The 14,875-nt window shown below is 40.2% G+C and overlaps 1 protein-coding gene across 1 annotated transcript in view; it reads right to left on the bottom strand.

The window, feature by feature from the left end:
• LOC131949989 (guanine nucleotide-binding protein G(o) subunit alpha-like) overlaps window positions 1-13,859 on the bottom strand; it is a 28,673-nt gene extending 14,814 nt beyond the window's left edge. Inside the window, exons 1-2 of the mRNA XM_059311979.1 lie at window positions 13,419-13,859; window positions 961-1,003 (exon numbers count right to left, since the gene is read on the bottom strand). Of these exons, the coding sequence (XP_059167962.1) occupies window positions 961-1,003; window positions 13,419-13,536 (161 nt within the window). The 5' untranslated portion in view covers window positions 13,537-13,859. The remainder of the gene's footprint in view (window positions 1-960; window positions 1,004-13,418) is intronic.
• Window positions 13,860-14,875: the final 1,016 nt, after the last annotated feature.

The following is a 14,875-nucleotide window of genomic DNA, read 5'->3' as shown; positions in this document are numbered from 1 at the left end:
GGTGCAATACAAACAAGATGCTCTCCTGTTCTGTAACATTGACAACATTGGTGCAATACAAACAAGATGCTCTCCTGTAACATTGACAACATTGGTGCAATACAAACAAGATGCTCTCCTGTTCTGTAACATTGACAACATTGGTGCAATACAAACAAAGATTCTCTCCTGTAACATTGACAACATTGGTGCAATACAAACAAGATGCTCTCCTGTTCTGTAACATTGACAACATTGGTGCAATACAAAGATTCTCTCCTGTTATGTAACATTAACAACATTGGTGCAATACAAACAAGATGCTCTCCTGTTCTGTAACATTGACAACATTGGTGCAATACAAACAAGATGCTCTCCTGTTCTGTAACATTGACAACATTGGTGCAATACAAACAAGATGCTCTCCTGTTCTGTAACATTGACAACATTGGTGCAATACAAACAAGATGCTCTCCTGTTCTGTAACATTGACAACATTGGTGCAATACAAACAAGATGCTCTCCTGTTCTGTAACATTGACAACATTGGTGCAGTACAAACAAGATGCTCTCCTGTTCTGTAACATTGACAACATTGGTGCAATACAAACAAAATGCTCTCCTGTAACATTGACAACATTGGTGCAATACAAACAAGATGCTCTCCTGTTCTGTAAAGTGTGTATGTATGTATGTATGTGTGTGTGTGTGTGTGCTGCACATTACATTATATCAATAACCAGTACATACAATCCATATATAAACTGCACCGTACTTATACTAATAAGCTGTACCCTGCATGTAACTTGAAAAAATCCATATCTGGCCTTCAGCAGAATGTGTACTGCAAGGAGCTAAGGTGAATCCACATGTCGTGAATGTTTTTTACTACACATATTACACCAAGAACAGTCGCTTACAGTCGTGCAGGACAGAGACAGGGCTACTGCTAGTGTACAAAAATAGAAGGTGAGTACTTACTTCATTTGCTTGACGACGGTACTTTTTCCAGATTCACCAGCACCTGTAATCAGAAAGGTGAAACAATAGGTCAAGTTTACTTTAAACTGTAACAGGTGAGGTGGGGGGGGGGTTCGAGACGAAAATGTAAGACAAAGCGGTATCATGTAGTGTTTCTTTCAGGCATCTGTGTGTGGGGTAGGGGGATGTTACTAACAGTTTATTTCCTGCATCTCTTCGGGGTGTGCTTAGGGAATCATTGCCCTACCTCCAGAATCACGTCCACTGCCCCCCCCCTCCCCTGGACAAAATAGTAAAGATGTATATAGAAAATATATACTTTTTAACCAGTGTCCGACCCCCGGAAATTTAAGTGCGCTCCTTGAAAGTTTCAAGTGACTCCTGGAGAAAAATTACTGAAAGAAACACTGAATGTACTTTCCCACTTCCCGATATGGTAACAAGAGTGTGTGTGGGGGATGGGGGGAGGCTAGGAAACAAAACTAAGACACTACGCGGATCGTTGCAAGGCATCTAGCAGTTTACAGAGGTTCTGGAGTTGGGGGGGGGGGATATTAGTTGCAAGTTTGGTAATTAGGCTTTAACCCGGAAATTGTTAGCGGTAACCAATCCATCTGATCAGATTATTTAATACATAAATATATAGGCTGAGACATATTTTTAAAGCGACCACAGAAATTACTCTGTGATGTGATGAAACGGGATGTGTATGTGTGTGTGTGTGTTACTGGTCAGTGTGTAGGCCGTCTATAAAGCTACAAACACTGCTGTAAGAGGTTAGAATCTATTGTCATTTTCAGTTGTGAAAAAAGGGGTGGGGGGTAATTCTGTATCAAAGAGTTTAGAACCAGCTGCTGTGGGGTAAATATGAGATGAAATTTCTTTTTATTGTCGATTCGATTACATAATAGTAGTATATTATAATTATGTCACTTTTGGAGCGAATTCTCGGCGGAGGAGCGGATGCGGATGCGCAAAGGTTATATAGTAAAATACTCGGATGCGGATGCGCAGCCTGCCGCAAAGACATATAGTAAAATACTCCGAGCATGGCGCAGAGGGATGTGGAGGAGCGGATGCGGATGCGCAAAGACATATAGTAAAATACTACGCCAACTGGCGTTGGCGGAGGAGCGGAGGAGTGAAGGGTGGGTCACCTTCGGTGACCTTGTGACGTAATCTCCGGTGACCTTGTGACGTAATCAGTGACCTTGTGACGTAATTAATGAGCTTGTGACGTAATCAGTGACCTAGTTACGTAATTTTAATGAGTTTTTAAATTAGTTTTAATGAATTTTTAAAATTTTAATTAATTTTTATTAACGAGTTACGTAATTTGATTATTTGTTTACTTTTTATTTTGTTTATTTTTAATTTTATTTTATAATTAGTTTGAATTTTTATTGACTAGTTATGTAATTTAATTACTTTGATTGTATTTTGTTTGTTTATTTTTAATTATTTTTTAATTTTAATTTTTAATTAGTTTGAATTTAATTTAATTACTTTGTTTATATTGTGACCTTGTGACGTAATTAATGAGCTTGTGACGTAATCAGTGACCTAGTTATTAATTACCAGATCCTATGCTGTGGTCGCGTTTTTGTCAGTCATCACAAGAACCTGCACAGCTCGAGGAAGCACAAAAGAAAAATTTATTTTCTACTTTTTAGTCCACAAGAAAAACGTGTTTTTTTTTAAAGTTTTTTTAAGTATTTTTTTATTCTTAACTCAGCTTCGCGTTTGTTTGTTTGTTTGTTGTTAAAATTGACATCGAAAATTAGCCCACTTCTGATTGCTCTAGAGATCTGAAATTTGAAATGCAGGCTATTTTCGCCTAACAATTTCAGATGCAATCATAAAAACTAGCAATTAGAGACCTAAATTAGCTTAATTAAATTACGCCCCAAGGACCATAAAATCGAGGACATGATTTCTAAACATACCGACAAGACTGGAGACCTATTGACACAGTTACTCCGGCCCCAATCGATGTGGTTAGTTGTTAGTACTTCGCGTTGTGGCCGCGACAACCCAGGTTCGAATCCTGTTTAATAAAAAAAATTCGAATCTCTGTTTAAAGCGTATCGGTCGCTCAAGATTTTTTTAGTCCGTGTATTTATAAACACTTAGTCAAGTCATACTTAATCAAGTCATTAGATAAAGTAGAAAATAAACTATATAAAAACTTTTTAAAAACCACGTTTTTCATGTGTAGCAACGGACTAAAAAGGGAGAAAATAAAATACTTTAAAAAACTTTTTAAAAAACCACGTTTTTCTTGTGGACTAAAAAGTAGAAAATAAATTTTTCTTTTGTGCTTCCTCGAGCTGTGCAGGTTCTTGTGATGACTGACAAAAAAACGTGGGTCGGGCAGATGGGTCGGGAAATTTGATGGTGAACGTACCCACAAAACAAAAATTTATTTTCTACTTTTTAGTCCACAAGAAAAACGTGGTTTTTTAAAACGTTTTTTTAAGTATTTTATTCTGGGTGCATTCATCGCATAATGGAGCTATATAAAAAGTGTTATAACCAGTTATATATAGCGAGGGAAAGCTACCACCCCACCCCAACCCCTACACTATATCCCACCCCAAAGCCAAGTACACACACACACACACACTAAATCAAACACTAAAATAAGAATAGTCTAGCCTTAAGTTAGGCCTACTAGTACAGACCTATTTATGTCTGATAACATTTACTCAATATAATTTATTTAATCTCTTATATTACGTAAAAGATGTATGTAGAGAAAAAATAAAGTCAACATCGTTCTAATTTCAACCAATACTTAAATTAAGGCTTTAAAATAATTTCGCATTTTTACTGTCGTTCTTATAACTTGACTAGAATTTACTCCTTGTGGAGCATAAGGCTTCAACCATAACCTTCCATTTTGTCCGATCCCCGGCTGTTGGTCCAATAACTGTAATGCTGAAAGCATGCATCCGTGTTGTGGTCTTCAGACTTTAGTTGACCATTTTTTAACACCCCCCCCCCCCATCGTAATAATAATAATCAACACGGAATCTTGGGACTCTGTTTTGACACACACTAAGTGCAGCAATTTCGTTCATAGTTTTTAGTTAGATACATTCGTAAAATGTGAGATTACAGGATTATCATGGGCACAGATTCGAGGAGCAGTCCAAAACCGAGTCCGCTGGAGATGTGTGGTTGCAGCTCTTTGCTCCCCAGGGGCCACAAAGGAGTGATGATGATGATGATGATGATAACATAAAGAACATTCAATCTCGATACTGCTTTAAAAGGTTTTCTTTTTCTCATCCCATTCCACAAGCACTCTATTATGAGCCTCTATTCAGTTACCATTCAACTAGCATCAACTGTATTTTGTCACTAAATGATTTTTCTAAATATACATGTGTGTGTGTGCATGTGTGTGTGTGTGTTCAAGGAATAAGATTCCGGATCAATTTTGGTGACGTTAGAAATAAGGTAAACCACAGAGTCGGTGTGTTTAACACAGATCATGTCAGAACTCCATTGTTATGTAAACAAGCATTGGCTGGAAGGGGGGGGGGGGAGACACCCGCGGCGTTCAACATTCGCGAAGTCATTAGCTCCTACCGGCGTGTACTAGCGGGCTTACTCTGACATTTCCTATTTCAATGGAGAGGCAATCATAGCTCACACACACACACACATATATATATATAAATATATATATATATATATATATATATATATATATATATATATATATATATATATATATATATATATATATATATATCGTGGTCGGGTCAGTAAAGCTGTTGGTTCCTAAACCGGATAGTCCCGAGTTCGAACCACCGGGCCAACACCACTATCAAACAACTCCTGCCTTGAAGTTTGTTCATGGTTGGACAAAGGCTATTGAAGCTAATCCGAAAATAAAAGCAGGCTGAAATCGGAGTCAACGGCCTATATGGCGCCCGGGGACAAGCTTTCGATTTACACACCCCTCCCCCCCCCCCTTTCAAACTGCAAAAAATGCAGCTAAAATGACATTTTAATTTGTTTTTACAACCCATTTTGGCGCCCACTAAGGTCGGCGTCCGGGGAAGTATGTCGTCCCCCCCTTTCCCCCCCCCCCTCACCATCGCTACGTCTCTGATATGGTGCATAACAAGTTGACATGTAATACGTAACTGTGTTGGAGGAAATCTTTTCCAATATTACAATTAAGAATGAAGAAGAAGAAAGAAGGAGGCAGCACCACAAAGAAAAATTGTAACAGTTACATTACCCCCTATGGTCAAAGCACCTAATTGACCACAGGTGCTTTGACCATAGGGGGTTTGACCATAGGGGGTTTGACCACAGCGGAGCTTTGACAATAGGACCATGTAGCGGGCGGGTCTAGCCTGACCCTTGCCCTTCCGGATGAACGACCGACAGGACTAGTACTCAGTGAAGGGACCACTATCTTGGTGCCTTGAGTTTTTTTTAGGAAGCACAGAGACGCAAGATTAATGTTATTGTACATTGTTTTTTTGCATTCAAGCTTATAGGCTTGGTGTGAGAGATGGGTGCATGTTTTATTTTAAGATTGTTATATGCATTTTGTCTTACAGGGTCTGTAAGATTTTAAAAAGGGGTGAATGTGAGCGGGTGAATGGATTATTTATTTTGTATTAATATATTTGTTGCGAATCTGCGAGTGCATGGTGGTCCTATGGGGATCAGACACGGGGTCCCCTTCCGTCCGAAGCGGACAGTATAAATTAACCGGTCGGACGATTTTCTCCCTCTTTTTGACCCACGGCGAGATGTAGGTCGGGTCAGGTTTCTGCGTGGCGCACCGCACACGTGGAGGTATTTGTTTTTTTATACTTTATCTTTATGTGATTTGTATGAATGCGACTGTCGATGTTTCTCGTTTTCTTTCATTTTCGTCTAAAACGAGATAGTGAGCATCGGCATGTCTGGTATGCACGTGGTGTGTTATTCTGTTATTTTGAATTAAAATGTATTTTTGGTGTTTTCTAAACCCGTGGCGTGTTTCGGACCACGTGGTTTAGGCCAGTATGTTTAGGAGTGTTTCCTAAACTAGTGTGAATGCGTGTGTGCATTTACTTGATTGTTTTATGATGTGTTATTGACTAGGATTGGCTTAGTCAATAGTCAGTTGTTTTAGGCAGTAATTAGATTAGTATATTTTAGTTGCCTCGAGTTTTAGGTTGTTTAAAATTAATGTGTGTGCTGTTTCGTGCAACGTCATGTTGAGTATCGCTTGCTTTGTGTCTGCCTTCATTGGGGCCTTAGCGGAGTGTGTTAACTTTAATGTTATCAATATGGATATTGTTTATGTAGACCAATGGCTTCGGGCTTCCTTGTGTAGGAAAGATTGGTTCTACGATGAATTTGTTTACACGTTATTTTTAAGTTGCTAGTTCTTCTTTGGACAGTGGTTAGTTGTTTTTGAGAATTGCTTTTAGAATTGTATAGTAAGGATTAGTTTTACTCGAGGCTTTAGCTAGATAGTAGTAGTAGGTAGCATTTTGAACTTGTGTATATATTTATGTATATATCTGCAATTACCATGCATTTTTCTTAAGTTTTCCTTTTCTTTTTCTCTTCCCCCCCCCCCTTCCAGTGAGGTTGCTTGTGCAACTTGGCTGGGTGTTTTGTTATATATGAATTGTTTTGTTATTAATGAATTGTTTTGTTATATATGAATTGTTTTGTTATTAATGAATTGTTTTGTTATATATGAATTGTTTTGTTTGTAAAAAGTTTGTTGTGTACGTATTGTGTTCTACGTAATGTATAGTACGTAGTGGTTTTACGTAGTGTTTTGTTTGGTGTGGACTTTTGGATGTCGAGAATGGATGAAGGGAGGTTTCTGTGTGTCAGGGCCTGGACCATCCTAGACATCATAAGTCGGCGCAACACCAGCAAATGGTCAAACGTAATGTTTTGTTTGATGTAAAAAGTTTGTTTCGTTTGGTTCTGTTTTGTGTCAGTTTTATCTATTCTTTTTTATAACTTTTGGTTCCATGCAATAAATTTTATTAACTGTAAAAGTTTTTGTTTTATTTTAGTAGCTTATTATTTAGACTAAGGTTAGGGTTTAACCACTGTGGGTTCTACCACGGTTGCACTGACCGGACAGATTAGTTAGTTAAACCTAGAAGGGTAGATTTTAGGTATCCCCCCCCCCTAGCAGGGCTTACATCTGTTTGACCATATGTCCATGGTTTTGACATAGAGTAGTTTAGATGACTTGTATTTATTCATGATGATTTAACATATTATTACATCTTGTCGAAATTTAAAATATAATTTAGCAACTTTTAAAATAAATCCTTACCATATATGGACAGCATTGGACAAACCACCTGAGATCAAAGACCCTATGTAGACAAACCACCTGAGATCAAAGACCCTATATGGACAAAACACCTATGATCAAAGCCGGACGCAGCGCTTGTGATCAAACACCAGTTGATAGACCACCTGTGATCAAAGACCCTCTGCTGAGAAAACACATGTGGTCAAACCACCTATGGACACTTCTCATCCGGCCCGCGGAGATCTTTTTGTCTAAGGAAAAAACGTTTGTTGCTGATGGCTGAGGAACTTTGCCCACAGAACTCAAAGACATGCCTGAAAGAAACTGGCCCCCGAACTGAAATTTGATAGTTAATGCATTCCTCGGTCTGAAAAGTTTGGAGACCCCTGTTCTAGAGTACCATCTCAGGGGGATTTGATACAGTAAGCTTTTTCTTTATTGACAGCATCGTTATCTTTACATGTTGTCTGCGTAGCCTCAGTCCACACATCCCTTTTTAAATCCATCAGAGTGAGTAAACACTCCCCCCCCCCCCCCCACACCCTTCCACGGTGGACTGCAGATTCCGCAGCGAGACACAACATGCATATTCATGAGAACGGACATTCGATTTTTTTTCTTCTGCTGACCCATCGGTCCAAACATATGGACACCTCGGTCCAAACATATGGACACCTCGGTCCAAACATATGGACACTTCGATCCAAACATATGGACACCTCGGCCCAAACATATAGACACCTCGGCCCAAACATATGGACACCTCGGTGCAAACATATGGATACCTCGGCCTAAACATATAGACACCTCGGCCCAAACATATGGACACCTCGGCCCAAACATATGGACACCTCGGTCCAAACATATGGATACCTCGGCCCAAACATATAGACACCTCGGCCCAAACATATGGATACCTCGGCCCAAACATATAGACACCTCGGCCCAAACATATGGACACCTCGGTCCAAACATATGGATACCTCGGCCCAAACATATAGACACCTCGGCCCAAACATATGGACACCTCGGTCCAAACATATAGACACCTCGGTCCAAATAGATACACTTTTTACGTGAGTTACCTCTACAGTCATTGAGCATTACTTCCCTTTGGTATTGTCAGATACGATTACACACTGTTACCAAGTCTTTCCCCATTCATAAGCCGCTTTTTTTTTCTATAACAATACGCCCAAACACACAGTCGTCTATGCTAAGCCATACTAAAACAAACAAATAAAAAAAAAGCTCACCAATGAATCTGACCTCCCCTCTAACCTGACCTGACCTCCACTAACCAAAACACTGCACCTGACACCTCACCCTCCACAACAATAAACCTGACCTTTCACCCACCATAAACCGTACCCTTTACACCATGCCTATCTCTGTCTGCATGTCTGTGTGTGGTGGTATCATCAATTACACGAGAGCTAACTCCGTTTATCGAAAACTTTAAACCTAACATCGACACTGTATACTCTAAAACTAACCCATTTCATTGTACACGATATCTCTAACCCACTTCCACCAGAAAGACTAAACTAAATTAGTGCTATTAACCTAATCTAAACTTATCCGGTCACAGATAGTTTACCCGAACTCACTCCAGATCATAGACACTAATCCTAACCAGTCTAATAAGAATAACTGACCCCTTATGTAAAGAAAATCAACTAAACATGACCCCTCTCGTCATAAATTCTAAACATAACCCCTCTCGTCATAGACAATAAACATGAACCCTTTCGTCATAAACTTAACATGACCCCTCTCCTTATAAACATTTAACAAGACCCCTTTCGTCATAAACTTAACATGACCCCTCTCCTTATAAACATTTAACAAGACCCCTCTCGGCATAAACACTAAACATAACCCCTCTCGTCATAGACAATAAACATGAACTATGATGAACCCTTTCGTCATAAACTTAACAAAACCCCACTCCTTATAATTTAACCAGATCCCTCTCGTCATAAACGAAACATGACCCCCTCCTCATAAACACTAAACATGACCCCTCCCTCAAGAAACACCAAACAATAAACCAGGGGCGTAGCGAGGGGGGGCGGGGGGTGCGGATCGCACCGGGTGACACCATTTAGGGGGTGACACCAAGGCAAAAAATAGCAAAATATATAGAGAAAAACTCGAGGGGGGGGGGGGTGCAAATCGAAAGTTTGAGGGCGGGGGGTGCAAAACGAAAACTTGAGAGGGGGTGCAAATCGAAAGTTTGAGGGGGGGGGGGGGTGCAAATCGAAAACTTGAGGGGGGGGGGGTGCAAATCGAAAACTTGAGGGGGGTGCAAATCGAAAGTTTGAGGGGGGGTTGCAAATCGAAAATTTGAAAGTTTGTCCCTGGGAAGGGTCTCTATGCCTCTGGGGGGGGGAGGGTGACACCATTAAGTGCCGCACCGGGTGACACCCGACCTCGCTACGCCACTGCAATAAACACGTCTTCTTCCCCGCCCCAAAACACCCACACCTGACCTTTCCCCCACCCTGCAACCCCCGACCCCTTAGACGAAACACAAACTTCTCCCCCTCCCCCCCCCCCCCACACACACACCAAATCCAAATCTGCCCACCCCCTTCCTCTCCGTCCCCACCCACCACTGAACCTAAATCTCTCCCTCACTCCGTGCACACACTAGAAGCACGAGCATCGATTAGTCGCATTGATTTTTGTGTCCAGCTAGGCTAAACTCAAGCTTGATACATGCCAGGGGCGGAACTACAGTGCCGCCAGACCCCGCAATGCGGGGGGGCCCAGACCAATTGGGGGCCCAAAAATCCTGGCTAAATTATTTAAAAAAAAATAAAAAAAATAAAAAAATTAGGTGGAGGTCGAGTTATCTTTCTTCTACAGTTACAAACAAACACGATAGTCGGCAAACGTCTTTGAGAAAAATGCACTGACTATAGCTCGAGAGACCGCCAGACATATAGACAACTTCAAAGACGAAGCATCTGAAATTTGACTGTGCCGGTAAGCTTTGAATCGGGCTGGGGAAATGTTGCGGCGAGGCGACTATCCTGGTCTTCTAGACGATCGGAAAAAGTCGGCACTATTGATGTAGATGTTTATCGGCGCTTTCTTGTCCCCTTCCCTTCCCAACTCTCTCCCCTCCCCTCCCCCCTACCTCTCACTTCTACCCCTCACCACACCCTTACTCTTACAATAAGATGTAATGCATAGATTAACGAACCGTCTACGAACTGTAAACTGACCACTTCTGCACATTTTGTTAAAGACACTGGTCAGTAGTTGTTCATTTACCTGATGAACAGGGGCGGAACTACAGTCACGCCAGACCCCGCAATGCGCGGGGGGGGGGGAGGGAAGGCCGTTTAGGGGCCCACGGCTGACCAAATTTTTTTTTTTTAAATTTTGAATTTAATTTTTGCCTTAATATTTGGTTTGTAAAAGAAAAACACTGTAGCTGCGGTACGATTATCTTTATTTTACAGTCACTATACCACGCTCTTCCGCAAAAGATAAAATCCATTACACAAACTACAGTGTAAAATATAGGCAACTCTTCAAATTTTGAATGACTTCTTTGACTCGTTGCCCCCCCCCCTCCCTTTGATAGCTAAATAGAGGACACGTAACTGTTTGACCGATCCTCCAAAGTATACTGTGGCGGATGGGGCAGGGGATGGGGACCAAAAAGGGGGTTAAAAAATTGTCGACAAATTCTTTACATATTTAAAACAGTTATTTATAGTTGTATTTTTTAACCATCGTCAAGGCCGAGTTCTATTTTCCCTACAATCAAACACACGCTGTCGCCGGCAAAATTCTTTTTAAAAAAACAACAAAGTCCATAGCACGAAAAGCCGCTACATATGAAGTGGGCTTTCAATACTTTCATGATGCGCGGTTCTTATTTGCGGCATTGGTAGGGGACCCGAAATCCATTGTACATTTTTCAATGTTAATATGTGTTTGTGATAGTGGTTGAATTTGTATCCTGTACTATCTTGTATCGTACAAATAATTTTTAAAAAATAATATAATACTAGAAACTTCAGTTTTATATACGTTTACTTGTTTTTGATTTTACAAGAAATATAGTAAACTTTTAAGGCCTATACTTCAAATTATCTCCCCTGAGTAAGTTTTACAATGGGCGATGCTGGCGTACATAGATCAAGGCGTTTTGTTGTCCCTTTCAAGTTTTTTCCCGAGCCGACCCCTATCCCATCCATCTTTCTCAACCTCACAAGTATCGAGGAGATAAATGTATTGTTTATCAACTACTTCCTAACCGTACGATTCACCACTTCAGCACATTTTGTCAGACACTAGACAGCACTAGATCTAGTCAACACATATTAATTTACTTTCATAGTATTAGGCACATCTAATTCACAAAACAGGGCAGGTAAGATTATTTTTTATATAATTATTTAGAAATTAATTAGAACGTTTAGAATTAATTGAACATTATTAATAGTCATTGAGGTGGGGGTGTGTGAGGGTCTGGCTTTTTGTTAATCCCCCCCCCCCCTCCCCTAAATCAGAAGGTTTTCCAACGCGTGACCTGGCCACATACAGTTGTACATGTGAAAAACATTTTTCACTCTATTATTATTATGCATTACTGCATCATTCACCCAATCGCCATGAAAACTTCGGAAGCTGTTGAGTACAGCCCCGCAAAGGTTTCTGTCATAGGCCTAACATTTGTACATATTTGAGTGGGGACTCCTAACGGAAATATGTGATTTAGCGCCCCGTGATCCTGCATAAGCGGATGAGGTTACTACTTGAATACAACTGGCGTCAGTGTCATCCTGAGCGCATCACATATGAGCAAGTTGGCCTCCACAAACAGTCGTTTAAAAGTTCCCACAACACTAGGAATAAGTCTCGCTACTACACTCGATGACTAAATCTAATTAGGTCTCGCACCAATGTTTCTTCCAGGGTAGACTGTTTTCGGGGGAGGGGAGGGGGGGGAGCTCTGCCGGAAGAAACAATGTGTCACACCCATCACCCGTGCAGTAATGTAACCGGTAGCTCCAAGAGCCCCGTGACTCCCCTGACACCTGGGCCGTCGCCGAGGGATTTACAGCATGCCTTGGCGTGTCTAGTTGGTAGTGTGGACAAACCCGCGCCCTAAGATCCAAGAAATGAACTGCCGACATTGTTAACATTTAATTCAACTTCTGGAAAACAGGGCACACGGTTAGTAACGTTTTGATGAAAGCCTCAGTTTGGTGTGTTGGACTAGATTTAGAAAGGGGCCAGCTCGTGTGTTGGAAAACCTCTGATTTATTCGTGTACCAGATGGAATTTTTTTTAAATTGAGAGCGAACCTTGTTTTATATACATATATATATATATATATATATATATATATATATATATATATATATATATATATATATATATATATATATATATATATATATATATATATATATATATATATATATATATATATATATATATATATATATATATATATATATATATATATATATATAATATCTATCTATATCTATCTATATCTATATCTATATCTATCTAAATATATATATATATATATATATATATATATATATATATATATATATATATATATATATATATATATATATATATATATATATATATATATATATATAGGGGCCCAAAAAAATTCTTCGGGGGGGGGGGGCTTTTTTTCTAGTTCCGCCACTGATACACATGACCCGATCAGGCCAGAAATGAGTATCCTATGTTCGTATTGTGTGTTTATATATATATATATATATATATATATATATATATATATATATATATATATATATATATATATATATATATACATATATGGGGGGCCCGAAAAAAAAATTTTGCGGGGTGGCCCATTTTTTCTAGTTCCGCCACTGATACATGCCCCGCCTGTACAACGTCGATGGAGGAAACGACCGTGGGATAGGCGCATATAGAAACTGGTTCCATCTGTACAACCAATACTCACTGGGTACAAATTCCATTCAATATATCTTTTTTTTAAAAAACTTGCATGTTTTTAGGTTTAATTTTAACGCCAGACTTGAAGAGCGGGGAAGATGTGTGATAGCAAGCTGAGAGGAAAGGGAGAGGGGGGAGAGTTGTTGGAATGAGAAAATAATGTTTGCTCACTCACCTAAAAGTAGAAGTTTTATATCCTTGGCTGCTTGCATGCCATCTTCTTTTAAGTTTTTCTCGATGGCCTTGCTCCGCTCCATGGCGGCCCGTTCCTCGGCACTCAGAGTACAACCCATGGCTATGATGGCGAATGTTGCGACCGAGAGACCGGCACGACGCACCTGCCCGACTCCTTGTCTAGCCCTCCGCTAGCGCCGTGGTTACCACTACCACGCTAGCAGATCAAACTGTGAAAAAACAAACAACTGACCCCCGGGGCGATCGTTGACCCAAACTCAAAAATCCCGATCATAAAAAAAAAATATCCAAGAAGGACGAAAAACTGACCAAGCCACAATACACCGCACACAAGAAATACGGTCGCCGCCCCGAACAAGCTTCAGACCTGCTAAATATGTCGGTGTCTTGCTCTGCATAAAAAGCAAGCTCTCGGGCAGCGCGAGAACTCACGAGATGTCGCAGCGGTCTAAGCTTAGTAGAACTTCGCCAGCGTCTTCCAGCGGGAGCGGCCTCAACACATTGCGAGTAGTGCAACCACAGTATCCGCTTTTCGAATCACCCCAGTATAGTACACAGGAATAAAAACGAAAACTAGCTCAAATGATTTTTTAAAAAAACGATGCGAAATCCTTCTTAGAGCAACCCCCATCCCCGGTAGTTACTTCTTGAGTGTGTTGAGCTTTAGTGTAGAACAGGGGTCTCCAAACTTTTCAGTCCGAGGGCCGCATTAACTATGAAATATCAGTTCGGGGGCCAGAGTTTCTTTAAGGCATCTCTTCGGGGAGGGGGCGCGCCCTCCCGAAGAACGTCTACCCCCCCCCCACGAAATATAATTTATATAGAAATATTTGCAAATTTCAAGTGTCCACCCCCACCCCACCCCCACGGAGAAAAAAGTCTGGAAGAAACGCTTTCGGGGGTCGATAACACACTCGAGGTCCAAGTTTGCTCTCAAATTGTTCTGAAATTACAAGTTTGAATCTGAAGGCCTTTAGGTCAGGGGTCGGCAACCTTTTGAGACCAAAGAGCCAAAAGTGACAATTTTTTTTTAATTTCCCAGTTTTTTAAGAGCCGCCAACATTTTTGTTTCAATTTTATGATCTTTATTTTGGATTTGGTATATATATATATATATATATATATATATATATATATATATATATATATATATATATATATATATATATGTGTGTGTGTGTGTTACCGAGTGTATTCAGCTACCCGCAGGGGTATAATGGGCCACATGCTTGCAGCAGCAAAAGAGCATGTGACACCAAGCCAGAATGATAATGAAAGGTGTCTCATATCTGTTATTTTCAATTTTTTAGATTCTGATTTCAGTTTTCCCTTTTATATATTTTCTTCAAAAATAAAAAGACCTTTCCTACCGTTCATGTATGAATAATTTTCCTCGTTCCTCAATTTTCCAAATTCACTCACAAAACACAGTTTTTG

This window comes from Physella acuta, unplaced genomic scaffold (genome assembly GCF_028476545.2).
Source record: "Physella acuta isolate Inbredline_101_S28 unplaced genomic scaffold, ASM2847654v3 ptg000725l, whole genome shotgun sequence".
Lineage (NCBI taxonomy): Eukaryota > Metazoa > Mollusca > Gastropoda > Physidae > Physella > Physella acuta.
Note: the sequence above shows the minus strand (reverse complement) of the source record. Positions and strands in the feature narration are given on the sequence as shown.